This window comes from Thunnus albacares, chromosome 1, assembly GCF_914725855.1.
Source record: "Thunnus albacares chromosome 1, fThuAlb1.1, whole genome shotgun sequence".
Classification (NCBI taxonomy): Eukaryota; Metazoa; Chordata; class Actinopteri; order Scombriformes; family Scombridae; genus Thunnus; species Thunnus albacares.
Window position 1 is genome coordinate 27,569,546 of NC_058106.1, and position 15,495 is coordinate 27,585,040.

Sequence of the window (15,495 nt, forward strand, 5' to 3'; positions counted from 1 at the left end):
ATATGTTTTTTGTTTGTTTTTCATCCAGGGTAGATTAACTGAGCACCAGGGGAAAAAATCCCTGCTCTACACTCACATATTATACACACATTCATACCTGGAAGCTGCCCGATACAACAGTCTTATCCCCTGAGCAACCCCTCTGGAGCAAGTGGGGGTTAAGTGCCTTGCTTAAGGGCACCGCAGTGGTGGTTTCACTTCCCCCAGTCTAATTTATCCTGCCTGTCCAAGGATCAACCCAGCAACCTCCCGGTCAAAAGTTCACCTCTACAACCTTTAGGCCACTTTCACTCTTTTTGTAAGCATGTATGGACTGTACAGTATGTGAACATTTGTCAGTCTATCTTTAAAAACAAAAAGGGAATAGAAAAATAACATTTACTTTAGGCTCCCAGTGGTGTGACCACTGTACCTTTATTCAATAAAGATCTTATACATACATTACAGTGGATGGGCTTTCCCCCTCACTGCAATATCACTGCATAACTCACTGCTGTCCTGAAGGATTCTGGGCTGTTAAGGGTGAAAATGAAAATAGTTTCTCTCTTTGTCTACAGACAAATAGATGTGGGGATTCAATTTTAGGAATACACTCACCTTTCTTCATTTCTCCCCCGAAAGGAAAACATGAGTGACTAGACACTGGTTAAGATAGATTACTCTAGAGGAAAATGTCAGCGGGACTAGACCACACTGTCACTAGAGGGAAATAAGACAAGAGTGTGATTCAGCAGCAGGAAGAAAAAAAAAATATGAGGCTCAAACTCTTGGGCCCTCTTCAAGTGTCTGACTGATCCTGATTTTAATTCAGTGCAATGGTGTCGGGCAGAGGACTAATTTAGTGAAGCTCCCAGACGCTCTATGTTCAAAAACCATCTGTCAATTCATGTAAAGATATGAAAATGTAGCATATGTATGCATATTCAGTGAAGTCAATATGTTTTCCATGGACTTAAGTCAGCTATTCGGCCTATTTTAACAGAAATATCACGTTCTGCTCCTTATCTCCTGTCCTGGTTATTGCTGCATTTTATCTATAACTCACCTGGCCTCAAAGTTATCAAATCATGAGCAATTTCTTTATTTTTATCGAAGAAATGGGTCGATGATGACTTTACTTCTTTTATTTTTTATCTCTTAGACCAATAGTCTGTTCTAACAAAATCTGTTTACTGTAAACTCAATTTCTAGCAAAACACAGACACTTGTACACATGTCCCTTTACAGTACATGCTTGCATCATACTGTATAAGGCATAAACGCTCTACACATAAATTCTTTAATGTATAAATGCTTTAAACATAATAGAAGATGATCATTTTAATACAAATGTCATAAAGGCATAATGATGTGATGCTGCTACCTATCTCAATCGCAATTTTAAACCCTATTGGCTTGAGTCCTGAGTACGCACTGGAAACATGCTCATGCCACTTCACACACACATGCTGGTATTTTTAAAAATGCTACCCCTACACAGATCTTTATGACTGAGCAGAGTGTGACGCTGCAATGTGAAAAAGAGTAAGAGAAGAGAACCTCTCAGAGGGACTTTTTTATTTGGAGCCTTAATCTTTTCAGCACATTAGATGTCTCTACAGTGTCTCGGCAAAGTTCAATGAAATGTATAAATGTGCAACCACAGATTTTTTTTCTTGTGAAAATAAATAGGTGTATCCTACATATTGTCCCTCCAGATTGTAGAGTAACATACTTTGTCACTTTACAGTAGTGGAATGTAACCAGGTACATCTACTCACCTACTTATGATAAATATGATTTTTTTTAGGTACTTGTACTTTCATTTTATGCTACTTTATGATTATACTTCCCTACATGTCAGAGGCAAATAGTGTACTTATCATTCATATAATACATTTACTTGACAGCTACAAATGAACATTTTACAAACAAAACATCATCAACTCATAAAATATAATGCATTGTTATATTCAAGTAGCCAAAAGTGTATGAAGTGGTTAAAATTATTTTCAAACAGCCACAACAGTGAATTAAGTTAAACATGAATGCATCCTTAATATCAAATAATGATATGATGCATAACACTCAGGGGGTTTTTTTCTGCATAATGAATACTATTACTTTTGACATCTTGCTGATAATACATCAGTGTTTTCATTTAAGTAATATTTTGAATGCACAACTTTTTCTATCCTTGTTGTATTGCTACTTTTACTGAAGGAAAAGATTTGAAAGTTTCTTCCACCACTGAAAGTTAATTATATGTTTGACCACCTACAAGTCATTAGTCAGTTGCCTTTATTGGCTTACTATATATACCAGTGCATAATGTCAATGAAACAAAGACTGCTTTGAGAACAGTGCTGGTGGAATACAAAGGACAACATTAGTCTGGTTTCTGTCCAAACAAGGTTAAAAAGGCATGTGACATCATCCTTGCGTGGATAATTGCAAGAGTGGACATTATGCTCTGTCATGTGCACTCAATTTCATGATGAAAAAGTTGTATAACAGAACAATGCGAACGCAGGGGTTTAAAAATCTGCTGCAGAGACTGTATATGCATAATGTTGTGCATACGCAGGCTTTCTGTCTAAAAACTACACATCTGGTCGCAGGAGTGGTTTAGAGTTAAATCTTCTGTGAGACAAGAATTAGATCGTGTGTGCTATCTCTTAATTGATTCCTTATTGAAAAAACATACATTTTGCCATTGGCATATTAATTGAAGAAATGTTTTGCACACAAAAACTTTTCATATTCTTCCATTAACCATGTGCATATAGAGGTCACACATGAGAGCATCTCTCACTTCGTCTGCTTGCAAATCTAATCAGTGGAAGAGCAAAAAAAGTAAATCTGCCAAACTAAATCCAACAAATTCAACATCATTTTCAAAGAGCCATGTTATCTACAGTCTAACCAACCCACATGGATTCCACAAAGTTTGGAAACCTGGTCACATGTGATTGGGAGACACTGACACCACTGTCTGATAAAATGTTCAGAGATGCAATACTAGCAATGCCTCTTTTGACTTCTTTTTGGAAAGGACAGGCGATATGATTATATTTTAGGTCAGAAGTCAGGTTTCAAATTCCAGTCAGTAAGTGCACACAGCTTTTTGAGTGACCGTATAGATGAGGTCAAACTTTAAAGCCTATATTTATTTATTTATCCTCTTTTTTTTCCCCTACTCTCACTCAAATGCAGACTAAGCTTTGCTTCTGGCTTTCAAACGGAGTGGACAGATTAAGCTGAGTTAGGCCTACTTTCCATAGATGTGTTGGCTTGGCACTTTGAAATCCATACCCCCCTCCTCCACCTCCCCACCCCACCCCACCCCATCCCCTTCTCTTTCTCTGCAAAAACCAGCAAAGAAGTGACAAATCTAACTGGAAGGTAGCTGGAGATTAACGAATGAAAGTGTGACTACAAAGAGTCAGTTCTTGCAAGGCAAAAAAGAAACATTGTTCAAACGGGCTTTCTTTACCCTCATATTCCCCAAAATATACAAAATGTCTTCAGTGTATTACTATTTGTTATGATGTTATGATAATGCCGGTGGTGATGATAAGGATGATGATAGTGTGGGTTAGGAAATTACTTTCTTTTTTTTAATTGTTGATATTAGATACTGATATTAAACAAACTTTATGATGCCAGTTCTGTGTGATGTTTTATCGCATCTCATTTCCACAAGTTACTGTTCAGCTTAATGGATTCTTGCACACCTGATGTAATTAAGCACTGATCAGTTACAACTGTTTCCTCTGCTCCACCAATCAGAATTAAATCTTAATTGGATGAAGTGTGCAAGTAGTAAAGAGACAACAAAATGTACTGTGCAGGAGAGAAGTGTTTGAGAACAGGGTTTAAAACACAAACCATAAAGAGAATTTTATTCTTTTTTTTTACCCAGAGTCAGACAAACTTGTAAAAGACTATGTTTCTGCATGTATACTTTGAAGTTCATTTACCTGACAGCCACATCAGATGAATATATACACATATACAGTCTACACACTGCATATTTTGGAAGTAATTCCAAACACACTGGAAGGATTTTGTGAGAACTTGTGAAAAACCTGCTGATAATAATAATAATATTTTTTTTTTGCACTTCAGAGTAAGATGTGGGGTATAAATAGAGAATTTCACACTTAGGAGGCTGTAATTTTGGAAGCTACCCACTCCAACCTTTTAAGTCTCATATTAGCTGCTAGAGTTTAGAAGACATTTAGATCTGCATGAAACAAGGACTTGGATTTTGTCCATTTCTTACACTGAAGTTGTGCTAAAAAGTGACCTCTTCACAATCAATAGGAGGAATCATTAGTGATCAATAACTCTTTAAAAGTGAGTATCAGCATGTAAGTATTGTTTTAAGACAGACTTGGAAAAAAAAATCCAAACCTTTAACCCTAGGCTAAAAAAGCGCAAAGTGTTAAACCCTCACCATCATACTTTTGAGAGCAGCTGCTCACATGATCCCATTAACATTCATGTATTTAGGTCACTAGGGCCAAACTCGGCATTCAACATGCCTTCGAACTGCACGCAGGGACATAAAGACACAATGTGCTCCTGTGACTCTGTAGGAGGGTAAAAAAAAATTGGTAAAATGCCTCCAAAACCAAACAAGCACTTTAAATAAACTTTGAATTAATATTTTACTTTCACTGTAAGTCGAATTATTACATTGGCTATGTGTCAGTGTGTGTCTTTGTGTGCCTCACTTCAGATAATGCATTCAGTAAAACTGGAAAATCTGTTTGGTTCTTAAAATACACAACTTGGCATTATAATCAGGCGAGGCACTTGTTTGCGGGCAAACGCTGATTAGAATTGGTTCTGACTTGGTAGCTGACTGAAACATATCCCAGTTTATACATAATGTCTTATCACAACATCACAGAGGAGACCAAACAGACAAAATTAAAAACAAGAAAGAAATGATCTCTTTGAAACATTTATTATGAAATTATAAAGGTAGAATAGCACTGTTCAAATAAAGCTTTTAAAAACAGAATCGGAGTTGCAGTGTACTGAATAATTGGCATTGTTTATTTCAGATGTAATTTAATGTATACCCAGCAATGGAAAAAAAGGAAAAAGGAAAAAAGCAGGGCAAGTAAATAAAACAAAAATGAAACAAGTCCATTATTGTTTAACACAGCACATTAGGCAAGATTACCAGGAGTTCAATTTACATGAAACATCTCATATATACAAGAAAGATTTACATCGATGAGGGTTACAGAGTCTTTGTGAGCTATGAGACCCACTGGCAAAGCAGTCAATGGCAGTCACATTTCAAGTCAAGTGTGGCTCTTTGCTTGAGGGGGGTTTTGGCTGGCAATGCCATTATCACAACTATTAGTCTAGACACTGGCACACGCTAGTGACAGAGCAGCGGCCTGTGTGTCACATGAGACAACAACCCAATGACAAGGACGCGTCTCCCTCTGGGTTTGTCATGTCAGGACATACAGCACCGCTTTGCCCATCTTTTACACATCCCCCCACTTCTCTCTCCGATGATAAAAGGAGAGAGGATGGTAGCAGGAAGAAAGTGGGGCTACATGCTGAACACAAAGCACCCTGATCTGTCACAAATGATCAGAACACAAAGGTGAACACACCCTTGGTGATTTAACATTGCATGTAACAGCATTGACCCCCGATAGAACATGGGTGAAAGGTGTGGGCTGGAGACGGGGAAGATAAGGAGTGGGTGGAGGGGCCGGGTGAGGAGTGGAAAGGAGATATGGGTTGTTGGGTGAGGGGGGGGGCATTCAAACAATGAAGTAGCATCATAACTTCATCTTTTTATATCTTTTTTTTTTTTTTTTTTTTTTTTTTTGGAGACAAGCAAGCAGTCAAGAAACATTTTCTTCCACCCTCTACTCTTATATTTAAGGTACATTTTTGAAAATTCACATACCTTAAAGCTGCAGTTTGTCTTTTTCTCATCGTGCAGTGTTGGGAAAAAATATGACGCTAGTATGTCAACTTGATTGATTGCCTTAGAAAAATGGGAAATGTGTTTTGTGGATTAGTGAAAACATGGAGATGAATTAAGCAATGACAGCCCCACAAAAGCCACAATGACTTTGGTTTTTGTGTGAACATTAATTTCACAAAGCAAACCCCTGAAGATTGATCATCAATCAATTTGCTTTGAGAAATTGCAGAAACGGATGACGCTGAAGTTGGAGATGAATGGGTTGCCAGCCAAAAGTGATGGACAAACAACAAAAAAAACCCCAAACAAACAAAGACATAAAAAAAAATCACATACGCACACACATATGTCCTTTTGATATATGACAATGTTTGCCATTATCAAAATTGTTTTGTATTTATGATCACATCTGACAGACTAAAACTTTGAACACATGTATGAAAATGGTTGAAAAAAAAGAAATAAAAATTAACCAAATGTTCACAAAAAATTAAATGTAATTCCTGGTAATTTGCCATCATCTGTGTTTTGGCAATGCTGCCCCTGGCAGTGATTGACAATAATGGAAAATAAAAGAAGCTATAAATAAATAAATATATAAATATATTAAAAATCAGTAGCACTTCATTTTTTTCTCAACAGAAGAAAATACAAACATATAAATGAACTCCGCAGTTCAGCCAAAGTACCAACACGTAGCTTTGATTTATTTGTTGTTTTGTGCAGACAAAACTGGATCCCCCTTGGGGCAATGATCTACTCTGGTAGTACTCACACCCACTACCTTAGTATAGCCCGCAATCCATTTCATTTCCTTTTGCCCACCTAGACATAGAGGACATGACAAGTTTTTTAAAGGAATACATGTTCTCTGCAGTAAAGAGCCCTGCAAATCCCCCACTGATGATTTAAAGCTTTGAAAAAACTTCACTCAATGACTTATTGGCTTACTATCTCCTGAGAGCTACATTTGATTTGAGGATCTGCTACATTTCTATCAATGAGAGAATGCAGTAGTCAGGTTACAGTTTTCTTCTTGCATCTCCCTGTAATTTGCTTAATTATTAAACTGATGTTGGCAACAGACCCAGTTGATGATAACACAGAATTTGCTCACAAGTATGATAAATTAGTGTGTTTTCAGTTCTGTTTAACGGTTTATTCGTATGCATGGGATTTTTGTTAAGATTTTAAAAACTGTTGTCTGTATTTTCAAGAAAATTTTAAATCCACCAAAACATCTCCAGTCAAAAGTATAATAGGCATGTACAGTGTAAGAGATCACAAACATTGTATCCCGTAGAAGTGACAGGATAGCTGAGGAGAAGGATGTATGATCACAGTCGGCAACAATCACTGGCCTCTCTCCATCTTCCTCTTTCATACCGCCAAACTCTGTGTCAGCACAACCCAGAAGATATTGCAACAGACTTTTCCCCTCAGGTGCAACATTGTCATAGTTCATTAATCTTCTCAAACTTCTCCTGCTGCCATCAGCCCCCGTACGTACTACTAATCCACTTATTAATGTGGCAAATGAACCTGCACAAGAAGGACGACTCCCCCAAGGCTCCATAATTACAATGGTCTGTACAAACTCCTGTTTGCATAGAATGTCCATTCATTAAATGTACTGACAAGACAAACTCCAGGAATACGCCGCAAAAGATTCCTCCTCACAGTTCTTTCTGTCATCCCGCACTTTAAACTGAATACTACATCTACGGTGTATTTAAAGTCCTGCTCATTTTTTGTGGCTGATACTGTGATACAAAACTATTTTTACTTTAATAGTCACAACAATCGGGAAAACGATATGCAAGCCGGATGCAGACCGCTCTCATTCTTGGTAGACAAAAAGTGAAACAAAAGTCTCCAGACTCATTTTGATTAGGTTGACCTAATATTGATTGTTGTCACTTGTTCTTTATGTGCTGAAACTATAGCGAAGCTGCCAAATAGGGAGCTGTTATACTGAGTCCCCAGAGCTAAGGCATGATTGGTGCTGCAGAGGAGTACATCAGAGCAGTGTGTGATAACTGAACTGTACTGTAGGTCCACACTTCCTTTGAGTGCTTGCATCTTTTACGCTTTTCTACCATGCAAGAAAAATACTAATAACCCACAGCAATTAAGCCTTTTTACACATGAGGTGTTGATGCACAACATGGTTACACAACTGCGAGCCCTATATAAGACCCATAATTGTGCATCCTAACATAATATAGATTCATATTACCATAACAAAGCAAAGAGAAAAAGGACGCATCTTGTGCATTCGCAAGAATGTACAAATGAATCTAGATATGCTTGCTAACTCAACAGACAATAAACAGCTTTATTTTCAAATTCACCATGGGACTGATTTATGACTTAATATATGGATTGTTAACTGATTAGGCATGGTGTTTCATACACCATCTCACTGACTACTTTTAAAGCCTGCACCCTCGGTGAAACCCCGTTAATGCGTCCATAATATGAGCCCTGGGATCTGATGTACAGTACATGGTTAATGCGTAGCCACTGGGCACATGTTACGTTAGCGAGTCACATCTATGTCTCCCCTGAAGAATACTGAAAGGAAGAGAGTCTACTGATGGTGAAACGGCGATGATTATGCTTGGTTTCTTAGATGCTTGTGTTGCCTTGTGAAACTAGGACAGTGTTTTCATGCTTTTTTCCTCAGTGTTGTTTACACTAATGTAGGTCCCTGGAGGGTAAATAATAAGTGAAAAAAGAAGGGAAAGGCAAGGATTGCTCCTATTGCTATCAGCAAAGTTTGCGGTCTCTATAATGCTGATTCCACTAGGCATTCGTCTGTGATGACGGTGCTGTAGATGTCTGCTATTTCTATTCCCTATGTTCTGTATTCTATAAGAGGAAGATGCCACTGCAACCTTCATCTCCACCTTTTTTCTCCGCCTGCTTGTTAATCAATTTTCTTTCAGTTTCCTTTTTTATTGATTGGTGCTGATGCTGCATAGAAGTGACTCTTGAGAACACCTGAACAAAATGGCTTTTCAATTCTTAGAGAGAAGGTCAATTTTAAAAGCTATTCCCCTAAGATTTGCACGTGTCTTTCTCTTAAACGTCCTCCTTCACCCAACAGCTTATTTCATGTGAACATCAAACAAGAATGGGTGATTTATTACTCATAAGGTGACGATGTAAAGGCTAAAATTAAATGTTCTATCATTTGTCTCGGTGATGCTTCATATCACAATCCAGCACCTTAATGAACATACTGTCAATACAGAACATCAAACCACATTTTACAAGTAAAAATAACTGGTAATACGTTTGAATGATATTGAATTATTATCTATGTATATATAAGAAATCTTTTAATAATGTAGTGCTTATTTTCCAAAGCACCCTTTCTCTGCAGGGATGTGATAATCTGATATTACTTTCTAGACATAATGTCTGTTTAAAGATTCCCTCAAAGGCAATCAGTATTTTTTGGCTTTTATTCTTTCTTAAATAATAGCTAATCTCCTCTCTGTTTTTATTCATTAACCAGGCAGAAGTCAAAGAGAAATATGACATACTGGATGAGAGACTGTTTATCAATGCTCATGTGATGGAGATGGAATGCGCATGTCAATATAAATGGTTGAACTGTGTAAAAAAGATCAAAATATGGATGTAACAGTGGCATTGATAACATACCCTTTATCCAGGACAACATGTCAGTGCAGTCAGTGCAGCGTAACCATTTTACCACAATCAATAACTGCCATTTAACCTCACATCTGAAGTCTTGATCAGAACCAGCAAGATATGCTTTAACACTCTTCATTACTAATCTCCAAAGATAGATATTAGCTAATAGTGGAAAAAGTAGAAAATTACTTTTTCTTCTAATCATAAGAAACTGAGATAAGAAAGTGTACCCTTGTGTGCAGTCAAATATATTAGTGCATATTTATTTGAGTAAATCAAAGATATTGCTAATGGGGAGAGCATCTAACTTCCCCTGGAGCTTTTATGGTAGTGCACTTTCTTTAGATCTAAATATGTTTTAATTAATAAATAAATACTGATTTGATTATGAACATGTGAATTTTATGACATAATTTTAAGTTTGTAGGACATGTTTCATTTTCCAGTTTGGAAGAATGGGCGACAGTATAGAATTGAGATGATTAGGCAAGATTCAACTAGACCGCATTGGGTCAATAAAGGCTGAAAAGAAAAAGTAGTACAACTGAGGCACAACTTGAGGTCAGTTTCTCAGCTTATATAAGGTTTACCTTTATGCTATACACAAGCACATACAAAAATATTATCAATCAAATTGTACAGAACATTGCAGCGGAACATGTGTGAGCGAAAGTATCTGCAACAGTGCATTATCTATATAATAAATGGCGCTACATAAAACACACTGGCTCTGTTTGTGTACTTCTTTGAATCATTTGTCACAATTATTGATTCCAATAAATCTTGTGTGGAATTGTGGGGTGACTGAGAGAATCAATGAAGTTGTGCTTACAGTATGGTGTCATATCTCATGTGTCCTCCTCTACAGTTGTAACCCCCCCCCTCCCCCCTCCACCCCCACCATCACCCATTTCATCGCCTCGTCTCGTCTTCCTCTCTCCACACACCGCCACCAACCACACACAAACACACACACACACACACACACACACCAAGGGCACCTGGCAAATGACGGCAAACTGAATGCCTCTTTTGACTGCTACCTCTCACACAGAAACACATTAAATGCAACCCCAGATGCAGTGACCCGGAGGTATGCATCGATAGGAGTCGCACAGTGTCACCCCTGTAATTCCACTCTCTCTTCCGGATAGATCTTATCACTCACATCTCTAACTGCCATTATCAATCTTCCCGGTGCAGCCTCTGCATCATTAGGCGAGAGTATTTCACTAAGAACACCAACATAGGTTTCACTCCTTTCTTCTCCTCCCTTGCATTTATAAGTCCACTGCAGGTTGGCATAGTGCCAGGCTGTGCCATGCAGCGCAACACTGCCACCTAAAGGTTCAGTACCACCACCTGTCAAGCCTGACCCATTGACAACACTCTCACTTTGCCTCCTTTCCTCCCTCTGCGTGCTCTCTCTTCCCTACTCTTTGCTGCTCTCTGTATTTGTCCACGTGTGTTCCATTAGATTAGAACTGTGTTTTGTGTAGTGGTGCTTTATTAGCAGAAAAATTAATAAGGCTTTGATAAAAAGCAGCATGGATTACGTTGAAATTTGAGGCTCATTATTGGCTAATCCTTTTTGAATTGGATGTGTATCAAGTTCCAGACAAGCTTCACTCAATTCGCTAGTGTGCTTTGAGAGGAGGCGTTTAATTCAAGCTTAGATGATGTGGCAAAGCCTACAGTGACATTCACAATACCACCGCAGCAGGCTAATTATTGACTGTTGTTATTGCTGCAGGTGTTGAAAAGGTTACAAAGTCTTTTGTGATATTACAGTACACACCAAAACAAAGAAACAAACAAAAAACATGAATACACTCAGTTTTATGACGAGAGAGGTGAAAAGTCAGCTAAGTTTTTGGAGAATGTGTGCAGCATTTATCTAGGATGAAAACAGTAATTTGAGTAGATAGGCAAGAAAAAAATGTTTCTTTCACAAAGAACATTGAGTCACAATTAATGTTATGTTGGTACATTTTACCAGTGATCTAACCTGGGTGCCGAATAGACAAAATAAGGCAAGGCAATCACTCACCCACTTGCATTTTGTTAAATAAGACTTTAAATATATTTTAATGACAAAACATCAGTCTATAATTTTTCCCCCAAAATTATGCATGTGATTGTTGAGTCCATAATTAACTCCATTAATTAGCAGGTGTTCAAGTTACTTTTTTCTCTTTTTTTTCATTTTTAAGTTTGAGAAACAGTGGAACTTGCTGAAGCAGTATGTCTCCTGCACTCTTTTCTGCTGCTTCACAGTAACTTAGAGCAAGTCTCTAATCTAGACTGGCACTTTAGCACTGTGGAACAGGGCAGTTATAGGCAGTACTTATAGACCAGTAAAAGTGCTCTTTTACCTGCTGTCTGGTGTGCATGGGCCCCTTCGTCTTGAACCCTCCTTGGGAGCTGCACTCTGAGGCACTGAAGTGGTCGGAGCTCGTGGAGGACCTCTTGGAAAGGGTGTCACAGCCCCCAACAAATGTGTTATCCAATGGGAGCTCCTGAATCACGTGATGCTTCTTCACTGAGACCGGCGTGTCAGCCTTGAGGTGGAAGGCCGACTGCGGCGAGGCGGATTTGTAGTGCCGGGCCAGGTCTGGGCTGCTAGGTTTGAATGTTGTGGTAGGTGTGGCATTCCAATCAAAGCGTCCAATCCCTTGCTCCTCCAGCTCGGTGGGCAGGCTGATGGTTCCGTTGATCGGCTCGTGGGCAGGATCGTCAGGTTTGTTCCCCTCGATGGTGACAAAGTTGAGCAGAGAGCTTTTTGGGGATTTCCTTTTCTTGCGCTTTTTCTTCTTATTCTGCTTGTTCTCTGTGTTAGGTGACATCCACTCAGCCCCCTGTTTTTTCCTCTGTGCAGCTTTGAACCTGGAAGCGTGGCGGCAGCGCAGCAGCACAGTGACAAAGATGACAATAATCACCACTAAGGCGCCAGTAACAAAGGCTATCATTATGGTTAAATAGTCACCACTTTGATAAGTTTCACTGCTTTCACCAATGTTTTGGTCTATTGGGGTCTCCATGGTGCGTCGGATGAGATCATAGATGAGTGTTGAGTTGCCGACAGTGTCATTGACGTACAGAAATACCAGAACCAAAGTATGGAGGGACTTGGGATATCCCAGGTCACTGATGTTGACCACTAATCTGTGTAAGCCTATGTCAGTAACTGCTGGCTTCTCCTCCAGGGTAATATTCCCCGTGACAGGGTCGATCCTGAACAGACCCTTGTTGTTGCCGCTCACGATGGTGTATTTGAGTTCTGCATTCATTCCTGTATCACCATCTACAGCAAATACTTCTGCTACCACAGATCCTGGGATAGAGGAGAGAGGGACAAGCTTGACAGACATGTTGGATTGAGGGTAGATGACAATGGGGGTGTTGTCGTTCACATCAATGACATTGATGGTCACCTTGGCAGCTGAGGAGCAAGGGGGCCTGCCACTGTCTACAGCCCTGACATCAAATGTGTAGGAGCTCTGTTGCTCCCTATCAAATGACACATTAGATTTTATCACCCCAGAGTAAGGATCCAGTATAAAGTTCTCATTGTCATTCAGTATGGAAAGAGAAACAGCAGCATTTTCTCCAGCATCCGAATCTGTCACAGTTATCACCCCGACAGTGCTGTATTTAGGGAGATTCTCAGACACAAAGAACTGAAAGTGATTGTGTGTGAACTTTGGGTTGTTGTCATTTTCATCCAGTACAGTTACAATGACAGCTGCCTGTGTTTGCAGAGGTGGAGTCCCGTTATCTCTTGCCGTTACAGTAAAGAGGAACCTATCCTGATCCTCTCGGTCAAACACTCTGGATGCAGTCAGAACCCCTGTCTTGCGGTCAAGATCAAAGAATGACGCATTTGGCCCCAGCTGATAAACTATCTCTGCATTTTTCCCACTGTCCTCATCTGTGGCACTAAGAGTAGTGAGGAACAGGTCGCGTTTGTTGTTTTCCATGACAGCCAGCTCAATAACCGGCTGAGTAAAAATAGGGGGGTTGTCATTCTCATCCTCCAGCCTCACTCTTACCAAGGCAGTCTGATTCAAGCTTGGTTTTCCAGAATCAGAAGCTACAATTTTAAAGTTATATTCCTTGGTCCCTTCATAGTCAAGCAGTGCAGATGTCTCTAACAAATATTGGTTGTCGTACACAGCTTTGAGATGGAAGGGCACATCCTTCTCTATGAAACAAATGACCTTGCCGTTGATGTCAGTGTCTTTGTCTGACACTGTGATGAGAGCGATCTTGGTATTGATGGGATCCTTCTCTGAGAGGAAAACAGTGCCATTAATGGGACTGATAATGTATCTCAGGTCTATATTAGGTGGATTGTCATTAACATCAGTCACATTTATTGTAATAGTAGCTCTGGCAGGACTCGAGCTGCCATCACTAGCTAAAACAGAGAGCTTATGTATAGCAGTCTCCTCCCTGTCCAGAGGCCTCTGCACTGTGATTAGGCCAGATGTTGTATTCAGTGCAAACAGTCTTTTTGTAGCAGGCGACACCTGAGTCCCAAATACATATCGAATCTCTGCATTTGCCCCTATGTCTGCATCTGTGGCTTGAAGCTGCACGACAGATGTGCCGATAGCAGAATTCTCTGGTATATGCACCTCTACCTGACTCTCCTTAAACACTGGTCTGTTATCATTGACGTCTGTTACAGTAACTTGGAGAATGGCAGTGCTGGATTTCTGTGGACTGCCACCATCCTCCACTTTGATCTTCATTACATATGTATCCTTCTGCTCTCTGTCCAGATTCTGCTGCACAATGAGCTGGGGCCATTTTTCCCCCTCAGGCGTTTCCACTATGTCTAAGCCGAAGGCACTTTGCCCATTGATCAGCTCGTATTTGTGGACACTGTTGGGGCCAGTGTCTGGGTCAGTGGCAGAAGGAATAGCAAAGCGGCTGTTAATGAGCGTGTTCTCTGGGATGGAGATGTTGATCACAGGGGATGGGAACATGGGGGCATTATCATTTGTGTCTTTGACAATTATTTTGATCTTAATCAGCCTGAAATAATCATTAGGCAGAATGACCACTTCAATTTCAAAGGAGCACTCGCTGTCCTCAAACGAGGGACCGGGGCACAACTTCTCCCTGTCGATTCGGTTTGATGTTGTGAATATCTCTCCAGTGCTGCTCAGAACACGGACCAGTGGGTTATCTCCTGCCTTGGAGACAAGCCGGTACACAAGATTAGCACTTGCTCCAGTGGCAGCATTTGTATGGGAAATGTTTAGGTCCTTTGGTATGTTTCCAATGAGGACATTTTCTTGCAACTCCTCTCTGATGGGATAGATCAGTTCTTGGGCAATTGAAGGATCTAGCCATATGCAGGCGAGTAGGGTGCCCAACAGGTAATAATCTTTTAGATCCATGACGGTGTAAATGTGTTCCCAGGCTTCACAACTCAAAGGTTTCTCTATATTCGACGGTGTTACAAGCAGTGACTCCTTTCATGTGATGGCAGGAATCTTCCAAGGACAAACCTATGAATACATGACAGAGTTTCTCTTCAGTTAAATAACTTGGCCATGCACAGTAATTCAATTAAAATAAATCTAATTAACAAACAACCCCCTCCTGACAGTCAGCTGTGTTGTCCACTTTAATTTTTTCACATGATTTAGCCTTACTATTAAATATGCCCAAATTTCTTAAGCAACAATTCACAGAAAAAAAATCATCACTAAAACACTGCAGCATGTCTGTTTCTTCCTTTCTAAATCTTCCACATTTTATGGTCACTAAGAATTTTCAGCGCCTCAAACCCCCTTGGCCACAAAACTTCACAACACATTACACAGCCTTATTAATTTTACACTTAAATTGCCAAAATTAAA

At 39.6% G+C, this 15,495-nt stretch overlaps 1 protein-coding gene across 2 annotated transcripts in view; it reads right to left on the reverse strand.

Moving 5' to 3' along the window:
- LOC122982905 (protocadherin-9) overlaps positions 1–15,495 on the reverse strand; it is a 213,038-nt gene that overhangs the window by 196,669 nt on the left and 874 nt on the right. For both annotated transcript variants that reach the window (XM_044352541.1, XM_044352532.1), the window contains exon 2: positions 11,995–15,141. In XM_044352541.1, coding sequence (XP_044208476.1) covers positions 11,995–15,030 — 3,036 coding nt within the window. In that variant the 5' untranslated portion in view covers positions 15,031–15,141. The remainder of the gene's footprint in view (positions 1–11,994; positions 15,142–15,495) is intronic.